Source organism: Astatotilapia calliptera, chromosome 20 (assembly GCF_900246225.1).
Source record: "Astatotilapia calliptera chromosome 20, fAstCal1.2, whole genome shotgun sequence".
Classification (NCBI taxonomy): Eukaryota; Metazoa; Chordata; class Actinopteri; order Cichliformes; family Cichlidae; genus Astatotilapia; species Astatotilapia calliptera.
Genome location: NC_039321.1, coordinates 22770585 through 22791840, shown reverse-complemented (window position 1 = coordinate 22791840; position 21256 = coordinate 22770585). Strand labels below are relative to the sequence as shown.

The following is a 21256-nucleotide window of genomic DNA, read 5'->3' as shown; positions in this document are numbered from 1 at the left end:
AACTCTGATTCATGGGGGAGTAAAATAGGAACAAACTGATGTGACATGAACTCACAATCAAATAAAACAGACTGGTAATAAAAGGCCCACAACTGTGAACACATATAGACTGACAATGGAAACATTGTGTCTCGTATGAAGCACCAGTGGTTCAATACTGACAAATTGTGATAAAACATTAAAAAAAAAAAACACACATTAAAAAAATTTATTAATGTTCCTGAAAGTTGTGCACAGTTTGACTTTTTTGCCTCCCATATTTCCACTTTTGTTCATCGCTGTGTTATTCAGTTGCCTACACTTGCAGCTCACACTAGACCTTGGCTTTCACAGTTTATTTAAATCAGAATAAATCAAAGGTTTTCTGTTCTGCACTTTTGTCTCAGATAAGAGCAGGGAATGTTTTATCATCCCATCAAAATGGAGGAGAATGGAGCCCTTTGTTTTCCGTGCAACACGCTGTGATAATCTATAAATACATGACTCCTAGGGCTCCTTTCTTTTTGCTTCCTACTTTTGTGGCAAATAGCTTTAAAAGTTCCCGAAACTCTAAAAAACAGGTTCGACCCAAGGAGTACTCAATGAGTGCCCCGTATGTCTCTACTTTTATTCTTCTCCTCTCCCATGCAGAGGCAGATATGTTGTTGTGGTGCTGGAGACGACGAAGCGTATCAATGTTCCCACATTCCTGCCGTTCCTGCTGCTTCAGGTGGCCTCCGTGGAACTACGGCCCTGCAGGAAGGCTAATCTCATCTCGACACAGCTACACACACTTGCAGCTGCCACACACAGTGGCAGATTTGGGAGCACGCAAAGAGAAATAAAGGCATGTATAGCCACATTCATGCACCCACACATACCAAATTGTTAAACTGCAGGGAGCAAGGAACATTGACTCAAACTTGCATGGTACCGATAGACACACAAACACCCACACAGGCCCCTCAAAGATAGGGAACAGAAGAGCATGGGTAGTCTGCTGCCTCCAGCGTACCAATTGCTCACTCCCTCTTCCCTTTAATATATCACTTCTTTGTTATTGCATTTTATTTACTGCTTCTTTGAGCTCTTCCTGCCTTTAAATCACAATGTAGATGCCCCCATTTGTGTTATCACTCCTTTTACCTCTCTTCCCGTTTCCTATCACTCCCTAATTCTACTCATATCATCCCTCCATCTTTCTAAACAGCCTCTTCTCTACTTTCCCATCATTTGTTCGAGCTTATCTTCTGCTCTCACATCTTCCAAAGAATGCTTTTCATTAATCAAAACCTTTATCATCTGTTGGTTTACTTTGCATCTCTATGTCTACCTGTTTTTTTTATGGCCTTCATGCATTATTACTCTGGATGATGTATATCCTGAGTACACTTTCATCTGAAGCTCCTCGAAGTTTTGTTCAAAGAAGAGATGAGTCAGACTAAAAAAGAAGGGCATTGTAAGATGCACATCTACACCCACAGAGCTCAATTTTATAGTCACACAGCCACCCTGGTGGAACCCTTCTGAGTACAGATGAAAGCCCCTTTAAAACCTAGTGGAAAAGTTTACCAGGTGATGGGATTGCAGTCAAACAGAGCAAAGAACAGATGAAACTCATCTGGAAGTGCAGCCAAGCTGGCATTGGACTTGTAGTTAGATACACCACATTTGGACAGAACAATACTTGGCCTTGTTAAAGACTAATGCACTACTGCAGGAAAAATACTTTTAATGTTGTAATCTAATGTAATTACATTAGGCTTCAGTCACACAGGTCTATTGGTCAAAAGAGGTAGCCGGTGCTCCACTCAAAACCTCTGTGTGATTGGCCTGGTTGCTAGCAGATTGCCCACAGTTCAGTCGCCTATAGTTTGTACCCTGACTTGTCTGTCAGTAGTTAGCAAGTATTTTTCTAACCACTAATAAACGACACCAAACAACTATCCCCCAGCAACTTGCCAACTGGTGCGGGAATATACATTTTTCCCTAGCAACCGTAGTTACTAGGGAGTCAACCCTGTGCACTGGGGATTTAGCAATCGATTTCTCCAGCAACCACTCGCAACATTTTTCTGTAGCGACCGGTGGTTGCCAGACGATGCCCAAACTGAGCGTAAAAAGTGTAAAAAGTGAAGTATTTCAGAGTCAGTTTCAAGCCAAATAAGAATTTTTTTCCAAGCCAAGACCAGTAACTGTATAAAAGACTTACTAACATCAGCATGCTAACATGGGGTCAAGTGAGATTAGGTAGATTTGACATGCTAACATCCACTTGTTAGCACAATACCTAAACTAGTTTTGCAGGTATTGAGTGAAAAAGTGCTGGAAAAAGAAACATGACTGTTGATTGCATGACAAGAAGTTAGAGATTCATCTGAGTTGTTCAGAGGGAAGGTACGAATGGCTGCACCAGATTTCAAGGCAATAGACTGATTTCACAGAAGCCATTTTGAAATACAATATGTAAACAAATTCGGTTCACCTAAACAGGCAAGAAACTTTATTAACGTCATTAGTAACACATGTGTATACATGCTGTTTCAGGACAAACTGACTGCCGTGAAATATGCTTATTTAGGATTTGTTACTGCTCTGTATAATTAAAACCTGACATATTTCAGTGTGGATCAAAAATGATCAAAACAGCAGGTCTGGCTAGCATCCACAGAGCTGCATCTCCAAACAATGCACCAACTATTATGAATGTAAGAAAGAACAAAGGTTTCCAATTGAGGAAAAAAATCCCAATTTACTTTGTGGTATTTTAAGACAGGTAAAAATGAGGCCACACAGCACGTAAAAGTAAATACATGCATTTTTTTGTTCTGAGTAAACTTAATACAAACTCTGGTAAAACCCTGCAGGGGAAAAACTTGCCTTCTGCTCGAAAGTTAGTTTCCCTTTCTTCTTTGCACCTCAGTGTACATGCAGCTCCACATAAAAATGCAGTTCAAATTTAGAAGACGCAGCCAGCGCAACATTTTTCTTTCTTAGACACTTTGAACAAGACGTCTTAGTTATTTACGGCTCAGCTTGGCAAAACTTCACTCTTATCGCTCCGTGACGAGTTTAAACCTCGACTGATTCAGTGCTGTTCCACCTACATCCCTCGCATGTTTGATTTAGTAAACTGGAGTGGCTTCTAATGTCATTAATCTTTAATAGAGGAGGGATAACGCAACACTCAGACATGCATTAATCACAAATATAGTGCAGAAAATATGAGGTCACTCTGCTTCTATCTGCAAGACGGGCTGACCAGGTGAGAGTGTTTGACCGCTGAAGCAAGAAAGAGTGTTTATTTGGTTTCTTGCTCATGCTACAGTTAAAGACGACAGATTCATGGCTTCTTATCTTTTTTTAAGCACAGCTTCTTTACTCTTTCAGCCTCGACCACTATCTTACACTCCAAGATGTTTTCTTTTTGTCTCCTCCTGAATCATCTTCTCTCCTTTTTCTTTCCATCTCTTTATCTTTTTATTAGTTTTCTCATCCCGTGCTCCTTTCTGCTCAAATCCACCTGGACTTCCCGGAAGCCCTCTGGGTGTATCTCGTTCTCTTTGTTTCTCACTTTCGCTGTCCCTCCCAGTCTCCATCCCTCCCTCCCGCTATCTCTTCTTCCCTCTGTCCCCCCCGTCCATCTGTCTGTCTGGCCTATTTTCTCTGGAGGATTGTTCTTGTGTCTTCTTCTCTAAACAAAACGAGGTTGTTTTCCCCCTGAGGGAAGACAGTCTTGTCTAGCCCGCAGACCTGCAGACCCAGCCCCTGTCTTCTTCCTCCTCCTCCTACCCCTCATCCTAATTGTCTGGCCAGTGCGCCCTCAGGCAAACTCCCATATTCTCCTCATTTCTCCACTGTTTCTTCTTTCCCTCCCTTTTCATCCAGCCACCCCGAATACCAACACCTAGATCGTGCCTCCTTTATGCTCGTCACCTTTCTGCCAACTCCTCTTGTCTCGTCCCTCCATCTTACAGTAATTTGCCAATAATAGCCCTGCCTCCATCTTATCCGATCCTTAACCCTCTCGGCTATTGACCCTATTCCTTCTGACACTCCATATTTCTCACTGTGATACATGTTTTACCCTCTAGCAACAGCTGTTAACTCAGTTTTGCCATCCATGGCCAGACTAAGATGCCAGCTCTCCATCGGTGGTAACAAAGGACGTTTGATACCACTCTCTGTGTCATACAATGTTTTTGTTCTTTTTTTTCGCTTCAGGATGGAATTGCACACCAACAAATATACATTTGAAATCCAGTAAATTACACTGAGTTTACTACAAGACAAATATAGTGCAAATCTCTAATCTCTTTCATCTCCACCTTCAGTCTGCTTCAGCCTTCCCCATTAACCCCATTTCCCTGCTTCCGTCTCTCTCTGTCTCACTTCAGTCAACCTTCACACCCTTTTAGATTCACTTCACCTCACTCATCCAATCCTGGTCCTTAGAGGGAAAATATATTTGTGCATGGCCTGCAGCAATTCTAACTCTCTCTGACCATTATCCTTTCCCTCAGTCCTTTACATCAACTTTATTTTTCCTTTCTTCCTGACGACTTGATAGCGATGGCTGTTACACTAACCCAGGGACTTTACACTCAACACATGCTTTAATAAACTATTCTGTCATTCTTAATATAGTAAAAATGTGAAGAGGGATCAGAGAAGTGATGGCAACAATAAAAAGCTGAATGCGCGAGGGTAAATTTCTGCCTATGCTTCTTCAATTTCCACTTTAGAAGTCTTAACCTTTTGAAATGCTAAAATTGTAACTATTCCTTTCATTTCTCCACATTTTTGTTTGGCCGTAAGAAGAAAATAAAACGTTTTTCTTTCTGCGATTACCACTCCTTTCTTCATCCCCTCTCTTTTTTCTTCATATGCCCTGCCCAGAAGCCAAATTTATTTCCAATGTTCTCTTAAATCAGATATTCCCCTCTCCTGCTCCCTCCCCCTCCTTCACCTTCTCTTGCACAGTGTTGCAGTAATAACCCGTTGATGACAGCTTCCACATCCCTCCTCATCTCCCTCAGCCCATCTTTCTTTGTCCTTTTCATGTCTGGTCAACACCACGTGCTACAACCTCTGCCCTCATCCTGCCCGTCCTACTAGATCCCCCTCCTCCTACCCTTCTTTTGGCCATCAGCCCAGCTCCTCACTTTCACTCACTTTCTATCCATCTCCTCTTTTTTTTCTCCCTCTGATAAACTGGGCTTCCTTTCAAGTGTTTGCAGTCAAGCGATGATGGATTAGTAAGGTTCAACGGGGGAGTCAAATCTGCCTCAGCATCACAAAACATGTTTTCCTAACCAGTTTGAACAAATGGCGTTTGTCGACGAGGCAATTAAGCATTAAATAGTGGAAACACATTTGTCAGATTAACCTGAAAGGATTGGGAAGGCTTGGCAATATGTGCAACTGCTTAACCGTCACTTCATATACGGAGGGAGACAAATCTTTCCCTCTAGTTTATCTTCTGACCTTTTTCTCCATCTGATGAGGTCAAACAGACCCGGAGAAGATACGGCTGACCCAAAGAAAGGTTAAGGTCATTTCAAAAACGTCCAATATATAAAACATCAATCTCCCAGAAATGTCATACTTGCTGTTTCTGGGTTGTGGCTCTCATACATCACTGATGTTTTTTGGATCGCTTACAACAGCTGACTGTTCAGAAGGTCATCGTCGTCATCATCTCAAACTCATTTTAAATTATATGTGGATTTAAAAAATAATGAAATCTACATTTGAGCTTGAACAAGAGGCTTACTTGGCTGATGTGTTTCTCTGTCTCTCGTCACTGTCATGCTTTTATACCATCCACAAACTCTCCCAGTGACACTCTTCCTCCCCTGCACTTTTCCTGTCTGTGGGAAGCGTACGGGTGCTGCCTTATGTCTGAAGCACTGACTCTTACGCACGCAGACAAAAATAGACGAGGAAAATGGCTGAGAAAATCGAAGTAGCTCCAGTGTCAGGACACAGAATCCGGCCACAGAGGGTTGCCTGTCTCCAGCTCTAAAACCTCATAGCATGACTCTCCTCCACAACAACAACAACAACCACAACAACGGGGAAAACAGCACTGCACGGTCCTTTCCTGTGAGGGACTCTGCTTCCACTCGACTGTTTGATTCTTTGAATAATTATGGTTAAGTGAGGTCTGATTTTTGTTTTTCTCACACTAGCGTGGTTGACAACAAGAGCTCAGCATTAACACTTACACAAGTGAACAAAAGGCCCTAAAGCTCCAGACACAAAACAACTGAACAATAAATCCAAAGCAGTCCGGTGCTGTGAGTCAGTCCTCGTGGCAATTACAGCCCAAATGCTTTGTCCAAAACAAAGCCAACTCTGAGGGTGTTCAAAACCCTCATAGAACATCTGAGTCAATCCCGACAAAACTATGCTAAAGGAACAAGAGGTGAATCAGCAATTTGCAACAAGTGCTTTGACAAGCTTGTAGAGCAACACGTGCAGCTTTGATCTGATTCCCCTGCCTGTTGAGTGACATGACATGTGTTACAGAACTGCTATGAACACAAAAGGAAATTGATTTTCTATAGCTGGGCTAAGTTTAGATCCAAAAATGTAGTATCAGGAAAAGTTCAGAGCTCAGGTTCAAATAAATCCTTCTCAGTAAAGGTGTGGAGAACTTCATCATGGTGTTTAGAATAAAGGCGCCAAGGTTAGAGAATGATTGTGGTCAGAAATGCAAACATTTGCTTTACATTGGAAATGGTAAATGAAGAGTGGCCGCCAATCCATCCACCCCAACCTCCTCCCTGTGCTGATTTTGACACTCTGTAACAGACATGGGGCATAAAGTAAATTAAGAACTACACTCTGCATAACTCAGTGGAAATATGGTACAGGTTACAATGAATAATATGAAAAATTCTATCTATACTATATATACATATATATCAAGATGTATATAAGTCTATCTCCGGCCATTTGTCTAATCTGTTTCAACACTGCACAGGTCAGCGATGAAACAGACTGGACTGGAATTATCTTGTGAGCTAGACTGAGATCATTTGCTAGTGAAAATATTACAGCTACTAGAGGTTTAGCTTTGTCATGCTACAGTATCATTTTTCGGGTCTCTCTTTTTTAATGGAATATCTGGAATTGTGCGAACGCTTATTATTTATCTATTCATTGCCTTTACAGTGTTAAGTACTCATAGTGTTACTTAAGATGGTACTTTTATGGATTGTTTATACACTACTCTGTGTTTAATCATTGGTTATTATTAGGCTCTGGCTCTCTTCCACAGTGTGTTTTTGTCCCGGCTCCGTGCCCTCTGAGCTGCAGAAGGTTTCCTCCTAATAAAAGAGTTTTTCCTTCCCACTTTCCCAACATCTTTACCTTACAATATAAAGCACCTTGAGACAGTCGTCTCAAGGCGCCACATAAATACATTTGGATTGAACTTAATGGGTGTTTGACTGTTGTTAATATATTTCTTTTGTGCCTTACAGAATTAGCAAAAATGAAAAAAATGTTCAACAAAAAAAAAAATGTATGCAAATAAAAGCACCCACACGCAGCCTGGTGTCACCCTCTGCTCTGGAGGGACCAGCAGAGCGTCGCGAGTTTATGGGATTTGTAGTGTTTCTATGTGGCAGAGCATGGCATAAACACAACATTGGCAGCATTCTTAACACGATGGGTTAATCTCCTGTATATGCAGGTCGTGGTTTTGTATGTGTGTGTGCTGCTGAAGTGTTTTCACAAACAAATTTGTATGCAGCCTTATCAGATGTTTAAAACATGGCCAGAGGCATGCTGGGTAGAGATGTTTATGCTCTTGACAAGTCTGAACTCTTTTGTATACACAGACAGGCTAAGGCTTGAGTGTCTTTGTGTGTGTGTGGTAACAGCTGAAAAACAGTGTGTGTGCTTTCAGGTGTTTGTTATTGTTGAGCGTGTGTTTGTGTAATGGTTGGACTATGTGAAGGAGTGTAAAATTTACTGTATATGTTAATGTACTGTATACATTCACGCAAATGGTAACTCTCTGAGTGAGTTACTTAGTTTACTCTAAGTGTGCTCTGTTTACACAAAGAGCGGAGACGAGTAACCTAAGCAGAGACAAGTGCCAACCTCACGCTGTCCCACTGTTACCATATGTCAAACTGCGTGTCTCAGATTTACACCTTTTTTCTTTTCCTAACAAATACCTAATCCCCTAAGGGCCGAGCAGGAAACACAGTGGCTTCATAAGAAAGAGAGTCTCAGATGATCTGCTCGAAAACAGGGTGGTGCAGTGAAAGCACGCCGGGCTCGTAACTCATGGATCAAAACATTTCTTTGTTAACTGTTTGTCTTGGCAGTTGATTAGAGATTTCAAACACTCGAGGAACTCCATTAGCAATTTAGTGTTCTTTGGGTAAACTCTCCCTTCCAAGAACACCCATGAATTTCAAACTCCAAGCCTCTAATTTTTAATGCAGACTTTTCACAAAAACCTTGCAGTCTCAAGAGTATTAGGTTTGTGGGCTGAAGTCAGGGCCAAGGAGGAGCCAGTTTTCTGCAGAGGAGTGTTTCACACTCGATACAAGCCCACTTCTTTTATGATGGTGGAAATTAGATAAAGGAAGCAAGTTCTAGCTCTCATTCGGTTTCCTCAGGAATCCAAACATCTGTCCGTGGCTCAAGGATCTTCATCTGGACTGTTATTGCAGACACACCCGTGTTAGATGACATTTAATGAAGACCCAAAGCCATGTCCTCTGTAATTCATTGGCAGCAGAAATTCAAAAATATTATTTATTCAACAATTAATTTCACTTTGTTTATGCAGCACACTGCGAGGTTTATGTGTGCTAAATGTGCAGTAAAAACAAAACCGATTTGCTTCATCCTCCTACGCCTTCCTTTTTTTAAAACCTCACCATGCTTTCCTCTTTCTACCATCCACCCTTTCCTTTTCATAACTTCCAATCAAAATATGAAATGACTAATTCTGAGCTGTATGGGCAGAGGCAACTTTAAAGAACATAATCCCACCCGCCCGCCACAGAGGACTAAAGGTGAAGTAGGAGTACATGAATATTAAGTTTCTACTCAAATAAAATAGGGAGCTTAATTTGTAAAAGGCATCCTCTACATAGTTTCTGTACTCTCCACCACCAAATTATAATGGTAAAGATAGAGATACCCTGGTGCAAGCATCGGACCTACTGCTACATCCCCTACTGTGCGGGGAGCTAGCAGTAGCAATGAATTAACAGGCTGTATCATCAACTGCAGTTATTTACTAAAGCTTTCTACTGAGGCACAGTTACATCGATGTTGAAATGTTGATGTCTTCTATGAATAAATAAAGATTTCTGTAGTAAAATATTTAAATCGCTAATATTGTAGCTCCGATCTCAGCTAAACATAATTTCCTTAGAGAATAAAGTATTCTGATTCTGATGAATCAACCCAGTTACTGTGGTGGTGTCTTTTAATGATGTTTTAAAGCTTGCTGATTGCCCATTAACATTAATGCCACCGTTTTTTAAGAGAAACTCAGAGTTGTGCATCTGCACATCTGTGAGCGACAAATTCACAACGGCAGCGTCCAAGTTCACAAATTCAGCATCTCGCACCTCTCACAGACCTGCTGCTGCACGCACCCACACTCAGAGCTGACCGGAGCACTCTGATGTGAAAATCCTCGATAACGAATAAACCCATTGCAACGAATGTTGCCGTGGTAACCAAGACTGAGGCACGAAGACAAACCCAAGGTGACCGACAGGGCTGTTGGTCACCGTGGTAACAGTGGAGCTATGAAGGCATTTACTGAGGCAGTGGTTTTTAAGTTTCCTTAAGTGTCTGCGAACTCACATGAAACACACACACACACACACACACACACACACTGGCTGAGTGCCTGAACTCAATTCCTCTTTTATGAAACATTCAGGGACAGACCTTCAGCTGTACGACCAGCGGTTAAGACCTGTCGGATGTGATTTTGTTTTAGCTTTAATGTGATGCGTTTTGCCTTTTGATGCTTTCATGTGTGTACTCACGGAGCTGGTCGAAATGTGTCTGTAAGCCATCTGGTCCTGGGACTGAACAGACCATTCGAGCCTTCTGGAAAGTGCTCCACTTATTAACTAAACTCCTCTGGCCTCCGATGTCGTTCTACATGAACATTACAAAGAACTGAATTAGATCTGCTATGATTACAGAAGTAGCAAACATACAAACATTGCATATTTAAGCTGGCAAAAAAATTCATGCACACACAGTAACATTGGCATGAAGCTCGCCACGCTGCCAAGACTGCTTGCAATTATGGACAATGACTCCCACCCCCTCCATAACACACAATGTGAAGAGCAGTTTCAGCAACAGGTTCCTTTAACCTCGCTGTCTGAGGGACGTTACAGGAGGTCGTTCCTTCCCGCTGCTATCGGGCTCTTTAATTCATCCACTTGGGTCAGATCACACATGTGGAACAGAATTAATCACACCTCACCGCACCCTGTCACTTTTGTACATGATGACATATATTTGAGCACATGCTTTTCCTTTGATATTTATACCTATATCTCTATATTTATCTATTTATCTTAATATTTATCTATCAATATCTCTGTTTCTACACTCTTTTTAAACAAGTGTTTGATGTTTATTGTATATTTGCTGCTATGACAACTCAATTTCCCTCTGGGCTTTATAAAGTCTCTCTGATTCTAACAAAGCCATGAATGTGCAAACATGTCCACACAGAAAACACACACAACAGTGGAAGACGCAGTGATTGTGACAAACATAAACAGTCCCTCATACATTTCAGTGATACACAGATACACAGTTGCCTGCTCTAACACACACACTGACCAAACAGCACGTACATACCATCCCATGGAGGTAAACGTGTTTATGTAAGCTACATGCAGACGTGTTCTGATGAGTGTCCAAACTGCACAAACCCTATCTATGCCAAACAAACATGTCGCATACCTTGCACACACGTGCCACTCTGGAGTAGAGCACCTTCCCAGCAGCACCTTCTGCCTCCTGAGCGCGCTCGGTGAAGAACACGTAAACCTTATCATCTTCTGGATTATCAGTTTCAGACAACGGCGCTACCCGCACAAACTGGGCATCTGGAGGAAAGTACCACAGACACACACACACACACACAGGCAAATTATAAGAAATCAACTGTAATACAGTCCTACACTGATACAAATGTCATTTGCAGCGCAAGGAATAGAGAAAGAGCAAAGGGCTGATTAGGGAGAAGTCGAGTTTCCAAACAGCAGGGAGTCAGTATATATCGCCTTGTTATCAGCAGCAGACGTCGATACACAGGAGCCTGATAAAACACCAACCGGGTGTGCAGGAGATGATTTTAGAGATGCTCAAAGATATTCAGTCTACTTCAGAAAATTCAGTTCACAAAGTACACACACTGAATGTGCTGCACATGTTAACCGTGACTTGTGATGTTTTCTTGGCGGAGAATTTGACAAAATTTTGTGTTTTAGTGATTGTGTTATCGTAAGGAGCACATTCTCAACTAACTTCTAATGTCAGACGCAGTTCTGAGTTGTTCAACACAAAGGTAGACTTCAAAAAGGAAGTGGTGCTTTTCTGCTCTTACCCTGCAGCCAGGTGGAATCGTACTGCTCAGTGCGGATGACACGACGGTTGCCAAGACTACGGAAAAAGGCAGAGTCCCGGCTCATGAAGTCTGAGGTGATGCCGGCATACAGCTCTCCATCTACACAGAATACACAACAGTATTCTCATCAGTAGTCATTGAAAGACATCCAAGTCATGGCTCTCCTGTTTTAGACATCCTCTAGAAATTATATATAACTTCCACAGTTTGATGAGTTTTATAACAGCAAAGCATCACTTTTGCTACAAACACAAACCCATTTTCCATCTAGTTTTTCTTTGATAAAACACCTAATCATGCACATTTAGATGATTTCTTTCCACCTAACGGTTATATTTTGTTGTAGAGAAAATAAAGTGCATGATGGTGCGTGTACTGTTTATTAAAGGTGAGGTTTAAAGAAACAGTCAACTTACCAACGACTGCAGAGGCCGTTTTCTGGAATGGATCGTAGGGACATTTGCCTTTCCCGCACTCTGTCTGGCCGTAGGAGAGAGTCTGATGCTCTGACTGTCAAAGAAATCACAGACGTCACTCACACAGAAAGAAGACAGATCACAAAGCTGTCCTAATTTATATTGCAATCTCAAGTAGTTTATCCACTGATGCAGCAAATCATCCAGAAGCATCATAGTGGCGGTTCAGGTGGTAGAGCGAGTCGTCAAACAATCAGAAGGTGGATTAATCCCGACCTCCACCTGTCCGTGTGTCAGAGCATCCTCAGGCAGGATACTGAACCCCGAGTTGTGCCTGATGTCACTGTCAGTTTTATTTCTACAGCACGTGTAAGCAACAAAGTAGACCAAAGTGTTTTACAAGATAAAACCACAGATCAATATAATAAATACAGCAGAATAAAACACAAAACAAACAAAATGAATAAATATAATATGAATTATTATTATGAACTAAAACAAAGACAATGCAACATAAAAAACCTACACACATGCATAAAAAGTACCAGTGCATGTAGCACCATTTCAGCGAGCCCAACTACCCTGCCACACATGCACTCAGTGAGCACCTAACTGAGGGTAATCGGGCTAAGTGGAGGGATTTTAAAATGTGTGAAGCTCAATGTTAAACCAGTCAGCACCATCGGCACCTCTAAGAACCATGTCTGAACCTCTGCTCTGATCTTACATGGTCTTTCATGGGATTAACTGTTCTCTGACACACACACACACACACACACACACACACACACACACACACACACACACACACACACACACACACACACACACACACACAACTAAGTGAGATGAGTGAGAAACTTCAGAACCGGCAGCCTATTTCTGGGAAAAAACGATAACCCACATGTGTCATTATGATGAGAAATTACACACCGACAACAGCAGGCAGGTTTGACCTCTACAGTTACATTCACCATCCATTGCATTTGACATACAAATGTCAAATAACATATCTAAGGTGTCTGGTAGCCCACACAGTGCAGCATCAGTGACGAAAGGAAATTTGACATATCACAAGGTGAACCCTGGGGGATATGTGGGCATAGGGGCAGACACCACATGATATTTCAGCTGCTCATAGGCATGCTTATGGGGGCTGGAACTCGAAGTCTGAAAACAGACATATTGGTGGGTGGTAGGAAAATCAAGGCATCCAATACATATATTTCTATTTTTTAATGCAGACAGCCCTCAAAACCTGGATAAATGAGTAGAGCATCAGTGACGAACGTTAATTTGACATATCGCAGACTGAACACTGCATCCACGGGCAGCACTGCAGTTAACATCAAAGTGCTGCTTGTATAAAATTGCAGAGAATGGCCCAACTGATTCTGATTTTGGACCAAAATGGAAAGAGTAATCTATGTGACTTTGAAAGAAGAGGTAACTGTTGTTGGGGGGCAGATGGCTTCAGCCACAAAAATTGCTCGAGTGGCTGCTGTTTCAGAAGGATAAGTGACTAAAGTGGCATAAATGTGGGAACTACATCAGCAGACAGTTTGGAAATTACAGTTGACTGCACACGTGATGACCATGATGGTTCTGCATTAGTGTGATAGGTAAAGAAAAATGTGAGGAACAAAAAGAGGAGCTTCTTCAGATTTCAAGGAGAGGGATTTGATAGCAGGGCTTCAGCGAATATCGGGTTTTGATGGTCTGCTTCATTTTTACCAGACCAGAAAGCTAGCAGTCTTTTAAACACAACCCATTCTTCAGCTTTATTATTTTTAGGAGCAGCAGATTTAAGTCTGGTAGAGCTGACGCCTCTACAGATACCATTTTTTTATCCAGCAAAGTCGCAAAAGAAAATAAAAATACATATTTTGCACCAGCATACATTACCTGTATAGTGTATGTAATTGTGTCTGTAGCATTACCTGATGGAAGACGCTGGTGGCTATGAAAGCGCAGCGGGGGTTGAAGGCCCCGGTGCCGCACACATACAGGTGAGTCTGGTTAAAAGGCTGCAGAACACGCAGGAAGTTCGCACACTCCAGCTGGACAGAGAGAAACAGGGACCATAAAGTGAGGAATAATGGATGGCACACATTATTTTGCACTGATGCTTAACTGTTTTCTATTACTTGTTTGAATATCAAACAATATGACTTGCACTTATTAAACTCTGGCTCAACTGACAAATTTTCACACCTTTCATCTTGAGCTTATTGTGAAGTCAAGAAGCAAAAAAGTAGTCCTAAAACTTCAGATGTGACCGACTGTTCAGCACGCCCCACCAGACGTCTGCCAGTACTTGGATCAACTGAATCTTGATATGCCTGCCTGCATGAAAACTGTCTTGTTTGTTTACAGTTCCCAAATGAATAAGATACATTCAGCTTTAGTTCTGCCCTTGATGGTAATCTATCATCCTACTGTATTGCTTTATTGCTTCATAACTCTAGACAGTTCTTGTAAGGTATTATCAAACGGCAGTAGGGAGTAGAGAAAGGATGAAAACGGCTGATGTGGTTTGACACCGATTCATATCTGCACGCAAATGTGTCCGAATGTAATTCTTTTCCCCGCGTTGCTTAAGTCAGGGTAACGCGGTTACTTACCCAATCTTAGCGTGTTTGCGTGTGCATCTGCGAGTGTGCGTTTGATTACCTCTGGATCCTTCCCAGCCATGAGACATTCTTGGACGCGGTCCGGACTGGCTGGCCAATACAGCTACAGAAAGAAGAGAGGGGGAGAGAAAAAAGAGAGGGACAAAGAGATTTCAGAAATGTTTTTATTGCTCACTCTACATTTCCGATAAAGGGCTTCGGGGGATTGGCAGGTGCTTTATGAGGGAGCGTGGCAGGGATAGTCAACAGAACATGACTAATCTAGAAGAAAGAAGGAAATGATTTTCATACCTCTTAACTCCAAACAGATAACAGTCAGCTTTAGGGAGGAGAAAAGAAAAAGCCAACTGGCAGCATTGCTGACTTCTGATAATGAGCCAAACTGCCAGAGCAGAGTACATGACTACAAGCATGACTAACTGACATACAATCCTGGCCATGCCTACACACTGTGAATGTGCACTGCAATGCAGCTATTATCACTCATCTAAATAACTAAATGACTCTTGATTAAAATTATACATGGCTGACAGTATTTATTCTGACTTTAAACCCTAAACATCGTGCTATTATTTGATTTGTGCAGTTATAACATGATGTTATTATGTTATCTTGCATCAACAGAACAACTGAAGCAGCCACTGTAAAGGGTCCAAGATGAACCAAACGGGATTCTGGCTCCACAATTTCCTCTCTGTTGTGGTCACAGTTAGTTTCTTCTTTAACCAGTAGTTCTTATTGGACACGACAGGCTCTAAGACAGGGAATCAAACTTTCGGTGACCGAGTTCCAATTCAGGAAGTTAATGACTTAGGCCACATTAACCTGTGTCAGCGCAGCAGTTCTCAGACTTTTTCTGAAGATCAAAAAAGCTCATGACCCATGCCCCACATTTTTTATTGATAACAATCATAAAGACTCCATGTTGGATTTTACTTAAACAAAGATGAACGTTATCAGTGCAGCAGCATCAGCAAAGCCTTTATGAAGTTCCCTAAACACCCCCCCCCCCCCCCCCCAAAACAAGTCATAGTTTAGTTTAGTTTCACTTCATATTTTTCTCACAGACCTGTAGTCTGCTAAGATGACTAAAAGAAGAATAGCTCTCATAGTCTCATCCTTTGCTGTTATATCATGATATGAACCGGAGATGAATGAAATACAGTCGTGCATTCCTTTCCTGCATCGTGCAGCCCACACGATGGATTTTGAAGACCCTGGCTCAGAGGAAGATATATGGTATTTACTTCACTTTGTATGTGAGCTCTTTGATAAGGGCTTCAAGAAGAAAATAAATGACATTGCTCCAAAAAAAATATCTTTCCACACTGTGTAATGCACAAATGAGAGAGATCTGTGCCTCTTGTGAAGAGTCAGAGAATAATCGAGATCCACATGTCGACGTCTCTTTTTTTTTCCCCGTTGTTGTTGTTTAAGCTGTGAGAATCAGTGTGGTGTAATAAACCCCTCAGGTTGCTAAGTTTTTTTCTTTGGGTCTGTTTAGGTTTGGTTGTGTGAGGTCATCCTGGGTTCAGGTAAGATGATCACACATGAAAAGGTACATTTGTAACGTGAAAAATGGATGACTTCACCATTTAACAAACTAAAGCAATCAGAGAAGTGTTTGTCTTGCACTTGTTAGCTTAATCACATTAAACCACACTGTTTGCTTCAGTGTAAACTTAATCAGCGTATAATAAAAACTCTATAATGGAGAATGCTTTCATGTAAAGCCAGTAAGGGAGGAAACAACAGAGGCTGGGATGGTGTGCAGTGAGGGAGAGAGTGCGAGAGCGAGAATGAGGTGAGCCTTAGTGTCAAATGGCTTCAACATGACTAATCTAAATATTTCCCTGAGACAGTCATTCCCCTGGAGAGCAGAACGGTGAGACCGAGATGTAATCGATACAGTAAGCGAATGTCTGCACTTGTCGCTAAGTACGTGATACACAAACTGCTGTTCAGGTGTCAGAAGTAAATTCAAGACCTCAACTTCACACTGCATTAGGAAGTAAATGTGTATATAAATTGTAACAAGTGCACTTTATTAATTAAAAAAACACATCTGTGCACTGATTGTAGCTTTTATCTCTCTTTTTTGTATTTGGGGTGAATGAAGATGTGAAGAAGTGACAGGAGATTGTAGAAAGTGATTAATGACAAATGGCGGTGGTTTCAGGAAACAATTTCTGGATGTACACTAATTGTTCCACGATGCAGTCATTCCCACAGAGGCTGGTGCGGGGCTGAGACCATCAGATTAGATTAGAGACCACAGACCCCGTTTATCTCCGAATACCACACACTGACAGGAACACGGACCACCACTAAGGGAGTCTCAACAGGTAAAGACTGCGGTTAATGGGATTTTACCCCTCTGTGAAAAACATGCTGGTTGTCAGTTTATACGAAACAGAAGATGTAAATGTGGGTTTTTGTAAAAAGGGAACATATTTTAAAAAGTAAAAGGAACAAGGGGGGAAAAAGCTAGAAAAAAATTTAAATTTCTGTACTTTTGGAGTCGTTTTCAGAGCCGAGAGAAGATTCAAAACAGAGAAAATGAAAGGAGAGAAGAACAAATACTGTAAGCAAACAAAAAGCCGCAAACAAACATTTAAACCCCTGGTGACCCTTTGTGTTACAGCAGCTGCAAGCTGTTGACTCACACAGAAAGAATGGCCTGAGTATTTTTTTTTCCCCCCGATCAAAGAAAAATGTGATTTAAATGTTATAATAAATTATAAGATCGTCTCTCTAAGCCACACTGATTTTTATATAGCAGAAAAACCGCACGTCCACTGTGCATAAGTGTGGGTAAAGTCGGGAGGAGATAATATAAATAAAAACAGGATCCAGATTGTCTCAGGCAACATTGATAAGAAGCTCTGAGAAAATAAACAGAAATGTTGAGAACATGGCACTGAGTGATTTTAACACGGGGGGGGGGGGGGGGGGGGGGGGGGGGGACTGCACACAGGCTGGAAAGGTACAAACAGCCTATAAATACTGGATGTACAAATATGTAACTTAACAGCCCGCACAGAGCTGAGTTATGATTTGACTGTGACTATCTATCCTTATGCTGGCTGACTGCCTGACTGAGTGGGTGGCTGGCCAGCGCAACTGATGGCTGTCTGTCGGTTTCGCTGGTTGTTTTTTATTCTGCTCTTCTACCTGTTTGGCTCTCTGACAGCTTGCATGCACGTCTGACTGATGAGGGTATTGATTTGATCCGGCTGGGCAGGGTTAAGAAAGCCAGCACTGTTCTGTGTCCTTGCTGTGACCCTGAACTCTACCTGACTGGCGAGCCATTAACGTGGCTGTCTGGCTGTCTCGATACCGTGCTAAAGCTGCAGAATGAAACTAGATACTGTAACAAAACTTCCACATCTAACAGCCACCACGAAGGAGCGCCGCGTCTCGCAGCAAGTCTTGGGTTGGTCGGAATATTATTGTGGCACTTCCACATTCCTGTGTATTGCTTATGTGCTGGGCAGAGTCTTCGTTTGACTAAGCTTCACTTTACTGATATGTGAAAAAGCTAATCAAATCAAATATTGACCCGCTCACTAGTGTATAAAATCTAGAGATGCGCTTGTGCAGTCTTTGCAAACCAAAAATATGTTGTGCGGCTGACCTCGTGCAGTCGTTTTTCATCTAAAGTTTAGCTGTTCTCGTCTGAAGCATAATACCTCCGTATTGGTGCCAACAGAGGCAATCGTGCCTTTGAGCAGTAAATGTGGAAAGCAGAGGAAGTTAGGATGTAAGAAACGTGCATAAAATAATTGTGGCTTGAATGGAATCCATTACAGTCCTATCTGTATGTGTCTTCTTTTTTAAAGTTTTCTCCCCCCTTCTTTTTTTAAAGCGTAGCCCCTTCTTTAAGTGTACATTCCCAACTTCTGTACTTTTTCCATTTACCAATTGCTAAACTAAATAATACTAAGTGATCAGGCCAAAAAAAATCACCTTCTGCTCAAAAGGTGGAGACATTTTTATCAAATATGGACAGCTTGGCTGCCAAGGAGAAAGCTGAATAGAGGTGGAAATGTGGCACAGCCTCTTTCTGCTTTTTGAACACTGTTTCTGTCTCCATGCTAAATCGAAATGAATGGTAAGTGAATTGTTTGTTCAGCTAAGAACCACAAAACAGGGTCAGAGGAAGAAAAGCGGAGCTTTTGTGCAGCACAAGTAAGGAATTTGACAAAGATAAGAGATTAGAGGGGATATTAGAAGGGTGTGACTTTCCTCTTAAACCATCAGCAATTAGCCCTATTAAGTCTCTGACACATCAGCTATCTCATCTGCTGTCATCTGACTGTGTGTTTTATGTGTGTATTTTGTGTTACATCTCTTGAGTCTACCTTTCCTTAAATGGTAAGCAAATGTGTGCTCGCGTCCTGCGGTTCTAACCTTGCGTGGGTTTTGCGTTATGTCATCCATACTGGTAGACAGAAGGCCATCTTTCATGGCCACATAAAGGCGTCTCCTGTCTTCATCGGGCAGCAGGGAGTGCAGGTCTCCCGCCATCAGGGGTAGCGTGAGCAGCCGGCCATTCTGGATCAGCTCTGAGAAGAAGAAAAAAGAAGAGAAAAAACACAAAATAAGGGTCTCCATTCTTATCAGTTTTTAAAAATATTCAAGGGAATCTGGAACAAAAATGGCATTAAACTGAAAGAAATCTGTTGTTTGCAATAAAAATCTAATCTTTGTCTTATTCATTAGGCATTACTGTATATGAAGAAGTGTTTTCCACCATAGAAAAGGTCCAACAGCCTCCGTGCTTTTTACAGTTTTACTAATAAATGACAAATAGCTTTTAAGTTTTTGCAGACATGTCTGTAAACCGCTGATGACCAATGTGCTAGCAAACAAAGCAATCTCGAGGAGAATTTCATACAGCACTGTCTCTGCAACCATTTTCACACTAGCGACTGCCAGAAACCACTTGCAACCATTTGGGGAATATAAATTTTTTTCCTCCCAACTGGTGGTTGTTGGATGGTCACTGACAAATCTAAAGGCCAGTGTGACTGGGGCAAATAAAATATACCTTCCAGTACTTTGATACGCGGGTTTTTCCATTCGCAGTTTGGTTGCAATTGTGTAAAAATCAACAATAAATGCAGGTTTTCAAAGTAACAGACTGTGAGAATTAATAAACCTAACTATGACGCAAATTTTGTCTTAACAGATCATCACTCGGATCATCTTTGAGATAAAGTGACGTGTTGCGCAAAGACACAGACTGTCCCACGCCTGCAGCGCCAATCACAAACGGAACTGGCAGTTGTTTGTTTTGCTGCCTCATTTTTTCTTACCAGGTTGGTCACTATGTTCAAACACAGAATACTGAAATGTATCTCTCGTGAATAAACAAACGTAGACAAACAATACTTACACATCTCTAGACAGACTGGATGATAACAACTGGATCTGAAACCTCAGATAATGAGAGCACAGATTGCTTTTTTTAATGATTGCACCATGTAAACTATGAGAACTATGGTGCGGGGAGATCGACTGATTTCAGAACAAGGACAGAAACTGCATGTCTGTCTGTCTCGTGCTAACTTTCATATTTTATCTGCCACGTCTTCTTCTGTAGATCGGATTTGGCAAAACTAAAGCATAAACATATAGTCTTTACAGCAGCACCAGACATGGCTTCACACATTGGCAGCTCTACATAGCAGTGAGGGGTAGAAAGAGCTTATAAAAGTGGTTCAAACTTTAAAAACAGTAATAGCTAACTGCATACTCTTATTTATCAACCAGGCTCTCCTGCAATGCTTTAAATTGAACTGAGAAGGGATGCACAAAAGCAAATTTCCAAGCTAAATCTTCAAACCGAACCCAAAGACAGATTGGTATATATGGAAAAAGAACAATTCAACTTGCATTTGTCTCGTTGGCAGAGAGCACGACTTTATTAAAACCATCATGCATAACTTTGGATTGTTTGAGCTGTAAGCGTATATGTGGTGCAGTTGGTGAACCACAGCATTTTTTCTTTCTTCAAGCAGTTTAATCTGACCTAACATTGCGCATTGAGATGCATTATACACAACAGCTGTATTTCCACTCAAAGCAGGGGGTTTGGGGGGAGCAAAATAATAGTCGCTGTAGTGGGAAAAAAAAACTTCCTAAAAAGTTGGTAGATCCCGTGGGAAATTACCTGATGGAGGCACGGTTAATATATTGTTTCCTAGTGTGGCAGGAGTGTGAATTTGCATTCATAGTTTTGCTACCAATGTAAACTAACTTTGTACAAAGCAAATGCAGAGTTGTAACAGGAAGCTAACTGAATTTTTATTCTGTTTGTACAGACACGGTCTCGATCAGATTTCAGTGTAATCTGATAAAGCTGAAACCTGTTTAACCTTTTTGTCCATTTTGCCAATTTGTGCCAATCTCAAGTTTGAGCAAGCAAGCAAACGCTGTTTTGTAGAGCTCGAAAATGAGAAGGAGGACAGAAAAAGCAAGTGACAGAAGGCAAAAATCCCCGAAACTGTCATACTGCATAAAGGACAATGCATAACATTCAAAGACAAAGAAGTGATAAGCAGCAAACTGGGGCC

General features: G+C 41.6%; 1 protein-coding gene across 2 annotated transcripts in view; it reads right to left on the bottom strand.

Moving 5' to 3' along the window:
• sema3h (sema domain, immunoglobulin domain (Ig), short basic domain, secreted, (semaphorin) 3H) overlaps positions 1–21256 on the bottom strand; it is a 52111-nt gene that overhangs the window by 9972 nt on the left and 20883 nt on the right. For both annotated transcript variants that reach the window (XM_026153945.1, XM_026153946.1), the window contains 7 exons: positions 19089–19243; positions 14716–14778; positions 13983–14102; positions 12043–12136; positions 11606–11725; positions 10960–11105; positions 10020–10134 (listed from right to left, as the gene is read on the bottom strand). In XM_026153945.1, the coding sequence (XP_026009730.1) occupies positions 10020–10134; positions 10960–11105; positions 11606–11725; positions 12043–12136; positions 13983–14102; positions 14716–14778; positions 19089–19243 (813 nt within the window). The remainder of the gene's footprint in view (positions 1–10019; positions 10135–10959; positions 11106–11605; positions 11726–12042; positions 12137–13982; positions 14103–14715; positions 14779–19088; positions 19244–21256) is intronic.